A 14,622-nucleotide genomic window follows, 5' to 3' on the forward strand; every position below is an offset into this window, starting at 1 on the left:
AATCACAAAAAACATAAATAAACAATATAATTATCCATCTGCATAATATTTGGTCACAAATTCACTCCTCTAAAATCAAAATATCAAATTATTATGCAAGTTGGTTCCTAACCCCATTGAATACAATGATCCTTCTCCTTCTCCAAATTTTGAATTCCCTGTGTTTGAGGCCGAGGAGGAAAGTGATGTAGAAGTGAGTGATGAATTGACTTGTCTTCTTGAGTAAGATGAAAAGATTATTCAGCCGTTTGAAGAGCAGATTGAGGTAGTCAACTTGGGTTCCAAAGATGATGTGAAGGAAGTCAAGATTGGGTCTCGACTGTGTCCAAATGCTAAGAAAGAGTTGATTGATCTTCTTCGAGAGTATTCAGATGTTTTTGCTTGGTCTTATCAAGACATGCCTGGTTTGGATTCTGATATTGTGGAGCATAGGTTGTCGTTGAAGCCAGAACGCCCGCCAGTTAAGCAGAAGTTGAGAAGAACGCATCCTGATATGGCTGTGAAGATCAAAGAGGAAGTGCAGAAGTAGATTGATGTCGGTTTCCTTGTGACCGCTGAGTATCCACAATGGGTGGCCAATATTGTGCATGTGCCGAAAAAAGATGGAAAAGTCCGCATGTGTGTTGACTATCGAGATTTGAATAAAGCCAGTCTGAAAGATGATTTCCCTCTGCCACACATGGATATGTTGGTAGATAATACTGCTAAATTCAAAGTCTTTTCGTTTATGGATGGATTTTCAAGATATAATCAGATCAAGATGGCACCCGAAGATATGGAGAAGACCACATTCATTACACCCTAGGGAACATTCTGTTATAGAGTGATGCCTTTCGGTCTAAAGAATGTTGGTGCGACTTACCAGAGAGCAATAACTACTCTTTTTCATGATATGATGCATAAAGAGATTGAAGTATATGTCGATGACATGATTGCTAAATCAATTGATGAAGAGGAACATGTTGAGCATTTGTTGAAGTTATTCCAGCGTTTGAGGAAGTATAAACTCCGCTTGAATCCCAATAAGTGTACTTTTGGTGTTCGTTTTGGTATGTTGTTGGGCTTTATTGTCAGCGAGAAGGGTATTGAAGTTGATCCTGCCAAGGTCAAAGCAATACAAGAGATGCATGCGCCCAAAACTAAGAAGCAAGTCAGAGGCTTTCTCGGCCGCTTGAATTATATTTCCAAATTCATTTCCCACCTGACTGCCACATGTGCACCTATATTCAAGCTTCTTCGAAAAGATCAGTCTTGTGTTTGGACCGAAGATTGCCAGAAAGCTTTTGACAATATCAAAGAATATTTGCTTGAACCTCTGATTTTGTCTCCCCCTGTTGAAGGAAGACGATTGATCATGTATTTAACTATGCTCGAAGATAGTATGGGTTGTGTTCTTGGTCAACAAGATGAGACTGGAAAGAAAGAATTTGCAATTTACTACCTCAGTAAGAAGTTCACCGACTGTGAGACTCGGTATTCTATGCTTGAGAAGACTTGTTGCGCATTGGCTTGGGCTGCTAAGCGTTTTTGCCAGTATACGTTGAATCATACCACTTGGTTGATATCCAAAATGGATCCAATCAAGTATATATTTGATAAGCCTACTTTAATTGGGAGGATTCCCGTTGGCAGATGTTGTTGTCAGAGTATGATATCGAATACCGATCTCAGAAAGCGATCAAAGGTAGTATCTTGGGTGACCATTTGGCTCACCAACCAATTGAAGATTATCAGTCAGTGCAGTATGATTTTCCTGATGAAGAGATTTTATACTTGAAAATGAAAGATTATGATGAACCATTGCTTGAAGAAGGGCCAGAACCTGGTTCCCGTTGGGGCATGGTATTTGATGGAGTTGTTAATCAATATGGAAATGGCATTGGGGCAGTGATTATTACTCCTCAAGGCACACATCTACCATTTACATCTAGATTGACTTTCAAGTATACAAACAACATGGCAAAATATGAAGCTTGCATTATGGGACTTGAAGAGGCCATGAATCTCAGAATCAAGTATTTGGATGTCTTCGGTGATTCGGCTTTGGTTGTGAATCAGATTAAAGGAGAATGGGAGACAAATCAACCCGGTTTAGTACCATATAGAGATTATGCGAGGAGGATTTCAAATTTCTTTACAAAGGTTGAATTTCATCATATCCCTCGATATGAGAACCGGATGGAATATGCTCTTGCAACGTTGGCGCCAATGATTATAGTAAAATATTAGAATGAAGTTCCCAATTTATCTATGATGCGTCTTGATAGGCCAGCTCATGTGTTTGTTGTTGAAGAGATTAAAGACGAGAAGACGTGGTATTATGACATCAAATGTTTCCTCTAAAGTCAGGTTTACCCGCCTGAGGCATCTTTGAAAGATAAGAAGACTTTGAGAAGATTAGCCGGCAATTTCTACTTGAATGGTGATATACTGTACAAGAGAAACTTCGACATGGTTTTGCTCAGATGCGTGGATAGACACGAAGCAGGCTTGTTGATGACTGAAGTGCATGAAGGTTCCTTTGGTACTCATTCCAATGGACATGCAATGACGAAGAAGATGTTGCGAGCAGGTTACTATTGGCTGACAATGGAATCTGACAGTTTCAAATTTGTGAAGAAGTGCCACAAGTGTCAAAATTATGTTGATAAGATTCATGTTCCTCCGACACTATTGAATGTTATCTCTTCCCAATGGCCCTTCTCCATGTGGGGAATTGATATGATTGGGATGATTGAGCCCAAAGCTTCAAATGGACATCGTTTCATTTTAGTGGCAATTGACTACTTCACAAAATGGGTTAAAGCGGCATCGTATGCAAATGTGACTAAGCAAGTTGTTGTAAGGTTTATCAAGAATCAGATCATATGCCGTTATGGTGTGCCAAGTAAGATCATTACTTATATTGGATCGAACTTGAATAACAATATGGTGGAAGCTCTTTGCAAAGACTTCAAGATTGCACATCATAATTCTCTCCCTACAAACCCAAAATGAATGAGGCTGTTGAAGCTGAGAATAAGAACATCAAGAAGATTATCCAGAAGATGGTTGTCACATATAAGGATTGGCATGAGATGCTCCCTTTTTCTTTGCATGGGTATCGTACATCCATCTGCACTTCAACAGGGGCAACCCCCTTCTCTCTTGTTTATGGTATGGAAGCAGTACTCCCCGTAGAGGTTGAGATTCCTTCATTGCATGTGCTCATGGAAGCCAAGTTGACTGAAGCTGAATGGTGTCAGACCAGGTTTGATCAGTTGAATTTAATTGAAGAGAAGAGGTTAACTGCCATGTGTCATGGTCAGTTATATCAGCAGAGAATGAAGAAAGCTTTTGATAAGAAGGTCAGACCTCGAGTGTTCAGAGAAGGTGACCTTGTGCTCAAGAAGAATTTGACGTTCAAGCCAGATTCCAGAGGAAAATGGACTCCTAATTATGAAGGTCCATATGTTGTTTAGAGAGCCTTTTCAGGCGGCGCATTGATTCTTACAACTATGGATGGTGAAGAGTTCACTCGTCCTGTGAATGCAGATGCAGTCAAGAAATACTTCGCCTAAAGAATAAAAGAATAGCTCGCTAAGTTGAAAACCTGAAAGGGCGGCTTAGGCAAAAATGAGCGTCTCGGTGGATTGAAAACCCGAAAGGGCGATCCAGGAAAAAATTAGACACATAAAACAGAAAGAATTTCCCGATAAGTTGAGTACCCCACCTTGGAGAAACTTATGAAAAAATTAGGGATTATGGCAAGTAACTGTATTCTGCTGATCTTCAGTGATTTTGAAGACTTGTTTAAGCACAAGGGTTGACATCAGTTTGTCCCCAGCAGCGGTCAAGAGCATAGTGGATATCGAGAGTTGGTAGAAGGATTAAGGATCATTTGTATTCAACGTAACCTTTTTCCATTGTAAATTACCTTTTTCAACTTTGTAACATCCATGAAGTCTTGTCATTTACAGACTACCATTCCATTAAATAAAGTTGAGCTTTTATCCAAATCGTTTCTACTCTTATTTACTTCAGCCAATAGTTTTAAATTTTATTATGATCATTTTGAAATTTAATTTTTAAAGCCAAAATCAAGTTTTTTTTAAATATATAAAAGCAAGAATTTTTCTAAAGAAAGTAAAAGGAATATCAACAACATTTCAACGGATAGCAATTCCTTAAGTGCGAGACATCAGAGGTTCCCCAAGCAGTTAATCCTTCGGGTATCCCTAGAAGTTTGTGTTGATTCAGTTCCTCGGTAGAGTGTTTGATCCTCAGTGGAATTCCTTTCCTCGTCCCCAGCTGATTTGGTTGATTCAGATACCCTACAGCGTGTTGTTTTCCCCGACAGAGTTTCTGCCTTCCCCAGCGAAGTTTGTATTTCCTCAGCAGAGTTGATCTTCAGAGATGGTTGATCTTCCCCCAGTAGATCGCTTTGGTTTCCCCACCAATCGCCATTCAACTTGCTCCTAGTCAGAGTTTCCTCCTGGTTTCTGAGCAGCTTTTTGTGATTTTTTCTCTGTAGGGTTGTCTCCCATTTTTATGGTGTTGACCTAAAATTCCCCACAGATTGGATATTTCGTCCTCAGCAGATCTCCTCCTTCCCCAGCTAGGGTTGAGCCTTTGGAGTGTTGATCTCTCTGTTCTCCAACAGTTGTCTCCATATTTTATGGATTGACTGAGGATTGTATCGGTGGTTCAAATTCTTTGTGACACCTTTGTATCCTTTGTGATCATTTTGTCAGCATAATCATCATATATACATATACATGTACATTCATATAATTTCATAATTTGCATATCCTGCATCTCTCATATTTGATTTGTTTGAGATTCTTATTCTCTGTTATGGCGGTATTTTATCCCCATACCTAATCTGGTGTTTGTCCTCCTTCAATTGTAGAGTGTCAGCCCCTTAAGCAGAAATACTTTAACCTTTCTCCGTTTCCCCACTGAGTTTGTTTCCTCGTGGATGGTTGTTATTTTAGTTTCCTCTCCAGTGGATTTTTTGGATGGAATTACTCCCCTTGAGTTATGTCCTCATTGGGTTGAGTCTTGATTGACCATTTTCTTTCTAGCTCTTACCTAGATAGATACTTTGATCCCCTAAGAGTCTATTACCTAGTAACTGGTAATATTCTTCTTAGTTTGCAGTTTGTTACTTCTTACCCAATACCCGACAAAAGTACCCTTATTTTTCTCCTCAGTAGAGTCCCTAGTGAATCTATTCCTCAGGAAGTATATCCTTGATATGTTCATCCTAACTGGTGACGGATATCTTTCTTTCCCCTGCCTGAGTCTATCCTTGATATGTTCATTTTCACCAGTGACGGATATTCTCATTCTTTTGGTATTCTACCCAGTAAAAAGGTAGTAGTAATCCCTATTTTGTTCCCCAGAGAGTTAATCCTTGATATGTTCATCTTAACCGATGACGGGTTTTCTTCTCCTTGTGGTTTTCTACCTAGTAACCGGTAGTTGTAAATCCTACTTTGTCCCCTCGCAGAGTCTATCCTTGATATGTTCATCCTAACCGGTGACGAATTTTCTCTCTGACGGTTTTCTATCCAGCTTTCGATAGATGTAATTCCTACCCTTTTTGTTCAGTTGGTATATCCTTAATATGTTCATCCTAACCGATGACGGGTATCCTCCTTGGCATTTCCAGGCAAGTCTATCCTTGATATGTTCATCTTAACCGATGACGGGTTTTCTTCCCTGTTGAGTTTATCCTTGATATGTTCATCATAACCGATGACGGATACTCTCACCCTTGGTCTTCTCCCCAGTAAATGGTAGTTGTAAATCCTATCTTTTCTGCAGTTTCCCCAGCAAGGTTATTCTTACCTAGTAACCGGTAATGAATTTCCTCTCTTGGAATCCTCAGCGAGTCATCCTTGATATGTTCATCTTAACCGATGACGAATGTTCTCTCTGTCAGATCTTTATTATCTCCTTACCCAGTAACAGGTAGTAGATAATAGATTCCTGCTCCTCTTGTGTTGAAGTTTATCTTCCCCAGTTGAGTTGAGTGCGCATTTCCTTAGTGAAATCATTTTTCCCCTGCATGATTCGGGTACCTCAGTTTTATCCTGACTTACTCATGTCCCTTGCAGATGTTGTTTGTTCCCTGGCTGAGTCTTTCCATTTTATATGGAATTCCTCGAGTCCCCCAACAGTTTTAAGTCGTAGCCTGGCCTACGCATAACCCCCTTTACCCCCCCCCCCCCAGAGTCTCTGTCTCCCTAGTGAGTTTTCCTTACGGAATATATTGTGCTCCTACGGATATTCGGTCTCTCTGATTTATTTTTCCTTTGTGGCAATATTTCCCCACAGATCATTAAGTTTTGCATTCATGTCATATGCATCATGAGGTCTTTAGGGACCAAAATTTATTTCTCTATGTTGTTATTTAAGCTCATTCTACTGAGTCGAGCCGAAGATTTTAACCTTCACCTCCTCAGTTAGAATGTCCTTAAATAGGGGTAGCTGTAAGACCCCAATTTTGACCCTAAGATCCCTCATGTAATTTCATCAAAAGCATTAGCATTGGGATCATACCTTGGCATCCTCCTTACCCCTCTTTCATTAGGTTTGTTCTGGGAGAGATCACCAAGCACTTTGTGATTGTATCATACTTGTATTTTATCATTTCACTAACCAAAATATCAAAAATATGTCTTTGCATTTGCCTAAGTCTTTTGTAGGAAGGGCATGATCTCCATCGATCTATCAAGTTCACATCTAGGGTTTGAGACCCTCATGAACAAAGAGCACAACCAAGAATTGATCCAAGAATGGTTATGAGCATTTGTAAGACCCTAATTTTAACCCTAAGATCCGTCATGGCATCATATCATTGCTCGTTGCATTTGCCTCAAGGACCATAGCATCTTGGTTCCTTTACCATAGGGTGGGACTTGTGTGAGTTGGTTTGAGACCACCAAGCATGCTTGAATTGTATATTATTTCTTTTCTTATTTTGTTTACTAACCAAAATCACAAAAATATGTCACTAACTTATTTTATTTTGAAGCTCAAGCAGTCATGTGATCCATTACTCCTAGGAGGCTCCTATGCTCAATGAAGTGGCTAGATGAGGATGAAAGCAAGCATGAAAATGGTTCCCAAAGCTCTAAATCATCATATATGTCTCCCAAGTATCTCAATTTGCCGATTTTATCAAGATAAACCAAGGGGCTTGAGGCTTGTTTCCCAAGGAAACCCTAATTTAGTTGTGCATTGATTGTGCCTTGTTCATGAAGCAACCTCAACCTATGATCAAATTCAATAAAGGGAAGTTCTTTCATTCATCATTTTATGCATATATGAGCCTATGTGGGTATCCTCAATCATTCATTCATCAAGATTTGAAGTTTGGACTTGAGAAGTTGATCAGTCAAGTCATCTGACTAAATTGAAATCCACTGAGACCTAACTTTTGATGTGTTTGTCAAATGATGATGACCCGAAAATAAAAAAATGTTCTTAAGAAAAATATGAACAACTTTCATTTTCATCAAAAATCCATTTGAAACTTGGAAGGTCATCATTCATTTCAAAACATTATAGGTCATTTTGACTAAAACCCTAATTTTGGGTCAAATTCCGAAGGCTATAACTTCTTCATTTTTTATGATTTTGAGGTGAGACCAAGTGAATTGGAAATTTTAAGATGTCTACTTCAATTGTTATGTTGGACAAAATTTCATAATCATAAAATAAACACATGTGATAATACAAAACATTATAGGTCACTTTTGACCAAAGCCATTGAATCTTGAAAAAGTCCAACTTCAAGTGCCCATAATTTTCTCATCAAAAATCCAAATGATGCAAAATTTAAGTCCAAATTTATTGTCTTGAAAAGGTCTATAACTTTGAGGTCGGAGGTTTTTCCATTTGAGGCTTGCATCAATGAAACAGAAGGGCTTGAAGTTGGTCCTTTTTGGCAAAATTTTCAAATACATGTTTTGTACCTTGAACTTCATGGACATTTTTCACAATTTTCCAAACTCCAAATGGATTTTTGTTCAACATAGCTCTTGTTCCTTATTTCAAGACCTTTCTAACCATTACTCACATGCCCATGTTTGGATTTTCCAATTGGGACTTTCGAAGAGATGAACAATTGTGACCATTTATGCATTTCATGTTAAATCTTCATACACAAGCCTTTGCCTTGCAAACTGCACGTCCAATTCAACTTGGTTGATGTTCAGCATTCATTTGCAATTAATTTTGGGCCTCACATGCGCTTGTACATGCCCATGCATGGAGGACCCAATTTCATGCACACGGTTTAAATGACACTCTTCTTGCAGCTCCATCTATAAATAGAATGCATTGCCTCACTCAAATATCAACCTGAAGGCGCCTGAATCCCTGCTGAAATCATTTCCCACCCTCTCACCAAAGGAATTCAGAAATTCCACTTCTCTTTTCAAGCTTGAATTTCAACTTCCCTGGTTGATCTTCAGCTTCTAATTCCTAAGCCTTGCTTCATTGTCACTTCAAGATCAAGCTGCAATCAAGAATTGGATTGGATTGTGCTCATAAAAGCTGCACTTCAAAGGTTTATACCTCAACTGTTTTGCTTCGAATCTCACTGAATATTATGTGTTGCTTGTGTTGGTTGGCATTTCTGAAGTCCTCAAGTGAGAGGCAAGCCAATGGTGGCTTTAATTTTCAACCTCATATTTCTTCTTCCATAAGGATCTTGAGTGAAAACTAAGGTTACAGGGGTGATGTACATCACCCCAGGTTTAATTTGGTGTATGGATCGCGTGTTTTAGTTGAGGTTGCAAAACCTGCAACTGGTGGCTAGACTGTGCCTTCTCACCAGAGAACACGGTGGTTTCCGCCACCGTCCCCACGCATTTGAATCTTGGCCTTTGGATCCAGTCATTATGATCTAATCTCAGCCCTTGCCTTGCTTAACTTTATTTAATTATGTGTGTTACGCGTTTGACTTGAATCCATGATGAGCGTGCGCTTAAGAGCCTTAGGATCATCCACGTCAATTAATGAAGGATGATCCTACGCTTCTGGTTTTTTCCTGTTTTTAATTTCTGTTTTATTTTTCTTTTATTACAATTATTTTCAAAAATTCATAACTTCTTTATTTAGAATCACAAAAATATGAGACCAATTGCAAAAAAAAACTCTTAAATTCTAGTTTCATAAAATGATTTTTAATTATTTTTGTGAATCCATTTAATATATTTTGTGAATTATTTCTTTTCTGATTGTTTTTAATTCATTTAAAATACCATTTGATATTCAAAAATGCCAAAAATATTTTCTTAACATCTTTGGATGATGATGAATCTATGAAAAATATTCTCATCAATTTCTTAATTGATTTGAGGCTTATTTGAGATTTTAGTCCAATTATATTATTTTTCTTCATTTTTAATTGTTTAAAAATAATTTCTGTTTTCAAAAAATGTTGAGAAAATTTGTCAAACCTTGTTTGACCATGTTAGACTTATGATGATCCAATTGGACTTATCCAAATTGATTTGAATTGGATTGAAGTCTGACCTTTATTTGTTCATTTTATTTTATACATTATTTTAATTCCAAAAAATACAAAAATATGTTTGACCTTTCTTGACTTCTAAGTTTCATTTCACTTCTGTTTACCATTGATTGATGTTGATTCCATTCATGTTTGATCAATGTGTTTTGGTTATGTTTTTTGAATTTTCATTTTGTACATTCCATTTCCATCTTCATCTTCATCTTTTTCTTTTGACAATGAGTTAATGATTTGTGTTTAGCCTTGACATATGAGAGGCTTAACCTTCTTTGATCCAAATCAAATTCAACTTGATCAAAGATCAAGTGAATTGCTTTGTGTCCAAGATAGATTGCTTCTTGGTCAAGCAAAGAACCTGAAATCCATACAAGGTCATTCTTCTTTTCTTTTGGCATGGCAAGTTGTAGGAGCTTGGCTTACTAGTCATGATGTCTAACTTGTGTTTATTTGCCTATAGTTTTATTGACCGGCCTCAGATAGGTGTGACTACTACATTAGTCAACTTACGGTTGCTTAGCATATCGTTAAATTGCCTTATGGCACACTAACACTAACTACTAATTACTAACTTTTAATTCAAGCATTTAATTCTTGCAATTTACTTTAATGCAATTTAATTTCTTGCTCATTTATTCATATTGTCTTTTCCCTTTGCTCATTTGAGCTCATGTTTATGTTTATACCATTTGCCTTTTGCTCACTTGAGCACATTATTGTGTAAATATATTATTGCCTTGTGTTTGTTTTGTTTTTGTTTGAGTGAATCCAATGCAAAAAGGAGAAAGGACTTAGAATTAGGACCTTACCTATGCTTAATGGAGTTTCAAGAGCAACTAGGCCTCATGCCTTTAGAATGCTAAAATTGTTGAAGAGCAACTAGGCCTCATGCCTTTAGAATGCTAAAATTGTTGAAGATGACTTGAAAGGACCCCTAATCTAAACTCTCTCTTTGTCCATTTCTATTATTGCATTGTGGAACTTTTTTGATTGTTTGTTCTTGTGATAGGGATTCCAAACTTGAGCTAGTTAGAAGGACCATTGTCATAAGCATCAAAGTTAAGAGAAAGACAATCCAAATTGGAGGATCCTAGGAGCTTGATTGAATATTTGCTTGATTGCTTGAGTTAATTGCTTGTTGCTTGCTAAGTCCAAAGGAAAGGAGCTCTTGGATCATCTTTATGATTTCAAGAAAGGAACTCCAAGGGTTTTATTTCTCTTCTCTCATCTTTGCATGTTTAGCACTAGCCCTTCTCTTCTTCTTTTCACTCTAACCCAAGCCAAACTCATTTTGTGCAAACATTGACATTGTTTGCAAAACTAGAAACTTAGGCATTATGCCTTTGATTTTTCAAACTCTTTTCATAATACTTATTTTGAATTGAATCTTAAGTCCACTTTGACTTTATTTTGTGAATATTTATAATTTGTAAATACAACTCACTCAAATTGTTGTTGTGGTTCCAATGGCCACCTTTGTCAAAGCTTTTCATAAACATTAGCTATTAGGTTTGAGTTATCATAGTGGTTGATGTAAACCTCACCTGATCCTTAGTGATTGGACTATAAGTCTTCCATACTTATTATAGGGTGGATCCCTCACTAGTATGTTGAAGCTCTCCTCACATGGTGGATTGTGGTTTAGGTTGAGTTTTCTCCCTTTGATAACAAAAGACCTTAAGGCTTTTGAACCAATCAATTCACCAACTTATTTTGAGATTTTTACCCCGAACTACGAGGTTTTGATCCTACCTTTGTGATGGTACGTAGGCAATGGGTTTATCCATTCAAACAACAAAATTGTAAATAATTTGTATATTCTTTTCTCATCTCCCCAATCTTGTTTGCACAAATATTTTCACAAATACCAACATACCATACAACTTTGCAACAAGGGCTCCCTTAGAGTACTAAGGATGTTTTGGATGCTTAAAACCTTCCCATTGCATAACCAACCCCCTTACCCAGATCTCTGACATTTTTATTAGTTTTTGATTCGATAAAACTTCTCGGTTTTTGTTCGCTTTCTAACCTTTCCTTTGGATAAAAAGAAGTGCGGTGGCGACTGGAATTGTATGATTTACTTTTGATTTAGTCAATAAATCTAAAGGTAACGAATATCCCGCTACAGAAAAATGGCGACTCTGTTGGGGACTTATCTTTTCCTAGTGGGCTTTGCCTACCTTTTGCCTTTGTTGTATTGTATGTTTATATTTATTTGTGACATATTTTTGTGCAAATTTGGGATGACTGTATTGATGTTTATATTTATTTGTGACATATTTTTGTGCAAATTTGGGATGACTGTATTGATGTTTTTTTTCGAAAAAAATCACCTTTCTCATTTTAGAAAAATATAAGTATTTTTATTTTTTTCAAAAAAATCATTTTTTTTTTAAAATGAACTTTTTTTCAAAAAAATCAAATATTGTAATATTTTCAAAAAATAATTATTTTTTTATTTTCAGATTATTTTTAAATGATTTTTTTTCACTTTTGAAAAAAATCAACCTTTTTTATTTAGAAAAAAAATGATTTTCAAAAAAGATTTATTTTTTTAAAAATATATATTTTTAAAAAATAAAATATTTTATTTCAAACAAATTATATTTTGAGTCCCTCACTTAGGCCCTTAAAAACAAAAATATGGCGAGGCTTAGAAATAAAGGGGCAAAAATTATTGATATAGTAGAGAGTCTAAAAAAATGGGGTCAAATAGGAGACCTAATTATTGAAGCTTTTTCACTTAGGGTTTTTTGACACCTTTACTTAAATGAAGCATTCTCTAAGGTCTCATTTAACATTATAAATTATAGCACTCAAACACAATGAAGTATTCTCTAAGGTCTCATTTAACATTATAAATTATAGCACTCAAACACAAAGATACATTCAATATCAAGTAAACTAAGTTCAAACCATATAGAACACAAGAACAAGTATAAGAGTTTTAATTCAACTCATACATATAACAACAAGTACTAATATAATTAATCCAACATGATAAAATAAATGCAAGTCGATAGATTCAAAGTTCTAGTACCCAACATACATAATACCATAGCAAAATATGAATAAAGTCAAAAGTCAAATTATCCAGAAAGTGCATTGAGAGATATTAAGGGATATCAATGCATGAAGAATTTATAGATTCTTATGCATCATCCAAAGCTTCTAATTTGCAGATTGGACAACTATTCTTTAAAAGCAACCATTGTGTTATACAATCTGCATGATATTCATGCTTGCATTTGATAACACCAATCTTCTCCTGATCCTTAAACTCCTCCTATCCAATTAATAGATATACTTGGTTAGTAAAAGAAAATAAAGAATTTTCCTAAAAAATTAATGAAAATACTGAGTGGAATAGAATTTCTTGTTAAAATATAATACCTGGCATATTAGGCAAGAGTTATTTTCCCCATCTTCTTCAGGTGGTAATTCCTCCAAATTAATAGCAACAGGACTTGGTGAAAGAAGTTTTGTCTTTAGCTGTATGGCAATTGTTTCTTTTGATAAACCAGTGGATACACTTCCAATCCTCTCACCCAATTGAAGAAGTTCCTTTAAGCAATGATTCTTAATGTAAATATTTTTCAATTTTTGTATATCCTATGAACTGAGAGGAAAATAAAATTTGAGTATCTATTTATGTATTTACCTCATAAGACATGTCATCAATATTCAACCGCATATCTTGATGTTCATCATTTTGATTTCCCACTTCATTAAATAAAGAAAAATCCTATAGTAATGAAGTTAAGTTAATAAGGAAGCCAAAAAGTTATTGAGACAAAAAAAACTAGATTATAAAATAAATTGATTTTATTTTATTTATTCTTTTCAAAATAAACAAAATCAACGTATTTTTATATAGAAGTTTTGAGAAAAACAAAAATAATCACAAAAATATTGCACTTACCTCATTAGACATTTCATCAATAAGTGAGAGAAATTGTCGATGTTGGTCGATTAGATTTTCCATTTCATCCATCAAAGCATTCTCCTTTAGAAATGAAGTTCAATTAAAAAGGATGCCAAAAATTCTTGACAAAAAATAACACTATAAAAAGAGTATAATGAACATACAAATAGTATAAATTAGTTGTATACTACATTCCATAAAAAAACTATAAATATCTCATATCATACAACTATTTTTAAAATATCTCAATGATTTTTCGAAATATATGTTGTTCATTCGTTGACAATGTAAAATTACTTTACATTGTCGGTGAATTGTCCATTTTCTCTTATGAAAATGTATAATGGACATGCACTGACAATTTAAAATAGTTTTACACTCCAATCCAATAGAAAACTATCATTATGTCATGTCATACAATCATTTTAAAAGTATGTCTATGATTTGGTGGAATATATGTTACTCGTTTGTTGATCGTGTACAATTATTTTACATTTTCGATGGAACATCTATCTACTCTTAAGAAAAAGTATAATAGACATGCATTGACCGTGTAACATAGTTCTAAGAAAACTATCATTATGTCATGTCATACAATCATTTTTAAAATAGACTTATTTGCAATTTTAATCCCTCTATTTTGTCATTTTTTGAATTTTTGTCCCCCATTATAAAAACTACAATTTTGGTCTATTTTTTAAGTTTTGTATTGGATTTTGGTCCCTTTTGGGGGAGTAAAAAACCCAACACAAAAACTTAAAAAAAAAGACTAAAAACCTGATTTCTAAAATGGGGGAATCAAAACCAACAAAAAAACAAAATAGGGGGACCAAAGTTGCAATTTGTTAGTGCACAAGATGAAGAAGATGAAGATGAAAGAAGAGAGAGAATTTAAATAACAAACTCTCACTACTCTTCAAAACGGTTACAACAAATGGTTACACACATACTCTATTGACAACTACACTTGTTTATATATACAAGCAATAATGTCACGTAGACGAAAATGCTAACTTACACTAGCTAGGCTATGCTTAACAAAAATAATAAAAATATTGAATATGAATTACTTCTAACACCATCCCTTACTTCATATTCATCTAATCAAAACTAAAAACACCAATTCCATCTCTCAAGTGGAGAAATTGATCAATCTTGATCGCTT

The 14,622-nt window shown here is 35.4% G+C and overlaps 1 protein-coding gene across 1 annotated transcript in view; it reads right to left on the minus strand.

Annotated features, from left to right (window-relative positions):
• Positions 1–12,535: 12,535 nt before the first annotated feature.
• Positions 12,536–14,622, minus strand: part of LOC127086277 (E3 ubiquitin-protein ligase BIG BROTHER) — a 77,360-nt gene continuing 75,273 nt past the window's right edge. The window contains exons 4-7 of the mRNA XM_051027006.1: positions 13,455–13,538; positions 13,194–13,277; positions 12,926–13,096; positions 12,536–12,818 (exon numbers count right to left, since the gene is read on the minus strand). Of these exons, the coding sequence (XP_050882963.1) occupies positions 12,684–12,818; positions 12,926–13,096; positions 13,194–13,277; positions 13,455–13,538 (474 nt within the window). The 3' untranslated portion in view covers positions 12,536–12,683. The remainder of the gene's footprint in view (positions 12,819–12,925; positions 13,097–13,193; positions 13,278–13,454; positions 13,539–14,622) is intronic.

Source organism: Lathyrus oleraceus, chromosome 5, assembly GCF_024323335.1.
Source record: "Lathyrus oleraceus cultivar Zhongwan6 chromosome 5, CAAS_Psat_ZW6_1.0, whole genome shotgun sequence".
Taxonomy (NCBI): Eukaryota; Viridiplantae; Streptophyta; class Magnoliopsida; order Fabales; family Fabaceae; genus Lathyrus; species Lathyrus oleraceus.